Genomic DNA, 2,329 nt, shown 5'->3' with positions numbered 1-2,329 from the left:
GTGCATGTGTGTGTGTGTGTGTGTGTGTGTGTGTGTGTGTGTGAGAGAGAGAGAGAGAGAGAGAGAGAGAGAGAGAGAGGTGGGGTGGGCAGATGGGAGGGCAGGGGAAGGAGAACTCCTGCCAGGAGGATAGGTGTTGATTGACTTCAACAGAAGGGTCTGGAGGCTGAATCCTAGAAGGTGGGTGTGGAGAGGGCAGGCAGAGATATAGGCAGTTCCTGCTTGGGGGCACCACAGATGCAAATGCTGAGGAGGGGCCTCAGTGCCTGGCCAGAGTGCTCTGAAGTTATCCAAGGCAGTTCTGGTCAGTGATTCAGGTGCTCCCTGAGCCTCTGGGAGGCTGCTCCATCAGCTGGTTGGAAGATAAACTGGCAGGGGTTGGGTGGGATATCTGGAGGATGGGGGTTTGCAGAGGCAGCCCTGGGAGAACAGGTGTCTGGCCATGACTGGAGCTCTGTGGACACAGAGAGGGTTTCCTGCTGGTGTGAGGTTACAGCAGCCTGGGCCTGGAGAGAGGAAGACCACTCAGGAGACAGACTTGGGGCTGCTGGAGAAAATTGGTTACTCAGGCTGAGGACCTGGAGTTCAGTAAGGCATATGAGGAAAGCAGGGCTCAAGCTGGATATCCTGACCAGATTGTTCCATGGAGGACCATGGGCTGGGTCCTGGAGCCCCTCTAGCTGTACCTCCCCACAGGCCTGTGAAGTGCCCATCCCACGCACAGGAAGCCTGAAATCTGAGAGCATGAGTGACTCACAGAGCCACACTTGGACAGATAGCAGAGCCAGCCACACAGCCCAATGTCGCCCCTTTTATTTTTAACTTGTTTTGCGCAATGTTCAAGTTTTATGCAAATTAATTACATATTATTACATAACAGCTTGCCTTAAAGTGAAGTGATGGGGCTGGGTCAATGACCCGGGGAAAGGCAGCCAGATTCCACATGGCTAATTGTACTGTTTGAGTCTCAGATTCAGTGGCTTGAGATACACACTGCGCGTTTGTGCACAGGTGCCTTAAATCCCAAAAGGAGGAAAAGGTGGAAGAGAACAGATTGCTCTGTGACTGTTCCCCACAAGCGGGCGGTGCTTTCTCCTCTCCCTTTCTCTGTTTCTGGTCAGTACAAGTGAAAAATGTATCAAGTTGGCTGACATTGTTTGGGCTGTTGTTTTTTTTTTTTGCAAACCCGGACCTATCATGCTGCCTCTCACCAACTATCATTCATTTTGGTGTTCAAATTGTCCCCAGTGTGGACTATGGAGACCTGCAGCTGGCTCTCATGTCTGTGACATATTCCATTCTTTGTTGATTACTTGCTTGCTTCCTGGTACACAACAACCTAGCTTGGATGGGACAGGATTAAGAGGCCAAGATTTGGCCAGGGAACTGCTCCCAACAGGCCAGTGATGAGCTGTGTAAGGTGACATCAGACCATTATGTTTGTTTTCTTTATGTAGGTTTTTGTAGTTGTTTAACATTTCATGTATAACTTGTATAAAGCTAAAGTAGTAAATATGCTTCCCTCTAATATTTTATACAACTCTTGGCAAGGGCTGGGCCCAGCCTGCCGTGGAGATGCAGGAATAGGTAAGACCACCTGCTTTGGGAACTGACCAAGTCTCAGGTGGCCAAGCCTAGGACTGAAAGAGGAAGTGGTCCCTTCCCCATTGTGGTCCTCAGATGGGCAACATGGGGGGAGGACCGTGGCGTGGTGGTCCTGACTTCCACTGAGGCTTACCATGTCCTTTGCAGGCTACTATGTGGGCATGTGTTTTGCGGCCTCAGAAAAGCGGCTGTATTCCCCCGGCCAGGCTCCAGAAGCCTGGCGGTTCTTTCTGCTGCTGGCCCTAACCCTCCCCTCCATCGCCTGCACACTGATCTACTACTGGTCCTGGGACCGATGGGCCCGCCATCCTCTGGCTCGCACCCTGGCGCTCTATGCCCTTCCACAGTCTGGCTGGAGGGCCGTGGCCTCCTCTGTCAACACCGAGTTCAGGAGGATTGACAAGTTTGCCACGGGCGCTCCGGGTGCCCGTGTGATTGTGACAGACACATGGGTCATGAAAGTGACCACATACCGTGTGCACGTGGCCCAGCAGCAGGATGTGCACCTAACTGTGACTGAGTCACGACAGCACGAGCTCTCACCAGACTCAAGCCTGCCTGTGCAGCTCCTCACCATCCGCGTGGCGAGTGCCAGCCCTGCTGTGCAGCCTTTCGACATCCGGTAAGCATGTGGTGGCCTGATGCTCTTGAGGCCACCCTGCTTCAAGGCTCTGGCCTAGCCCCCCCCCCCCCCCACCTCGTGCCTGCCAGTTTTCCTTGGGGG

At 53.4% G+C, this 2,329-nt stretch overlaps 1 protein-coding gene across 3 annotated transcripts in view; it reads left to right on the top strand.

Annotated features, from left to right (window-relative positions):
• The window catches only part of TMEM129 (transmembrane protein 129, E3 ubiquitin ligase), a 6,552-nt gene that overhangs the window by 1,758 nt on the left and 2,465 nt on the right, over window positions 1-2,329 (top strand). For all 3 annotated transcript variants that reach the window (XM_006152893.3, XM_014589497.2, XM_006152892.3), the window contains exon 2: window positions 1,753-2,227. In XM_006152893.3, coding sequence (XP_006152955.1) covers window positions 1,753-2,227 — 475 coding nt within the window. The remainder of the gene's footprint in view (window positions 1-1,752; window positions 2,228-2,329) is intronic.

Source organism: Tupaia chinensis, unplaced genomic scaffold, assembly GCF_000334495.1.
Source record: "Tupaia chinensis unplaced genomic scaffold, TupChi_1.0 Scaffold000360_1, whole genome shotgun sequence".
Taxonomy (NCBI): Eukaryota; Metazoa; Chordata; class Mammalia; order Scandentia; family Tupaiidae; genus Tupaia; species Tupaia belangeri.
This window is presented reverse-complemented; position numbering and strand designations above follow the sequence as displayed.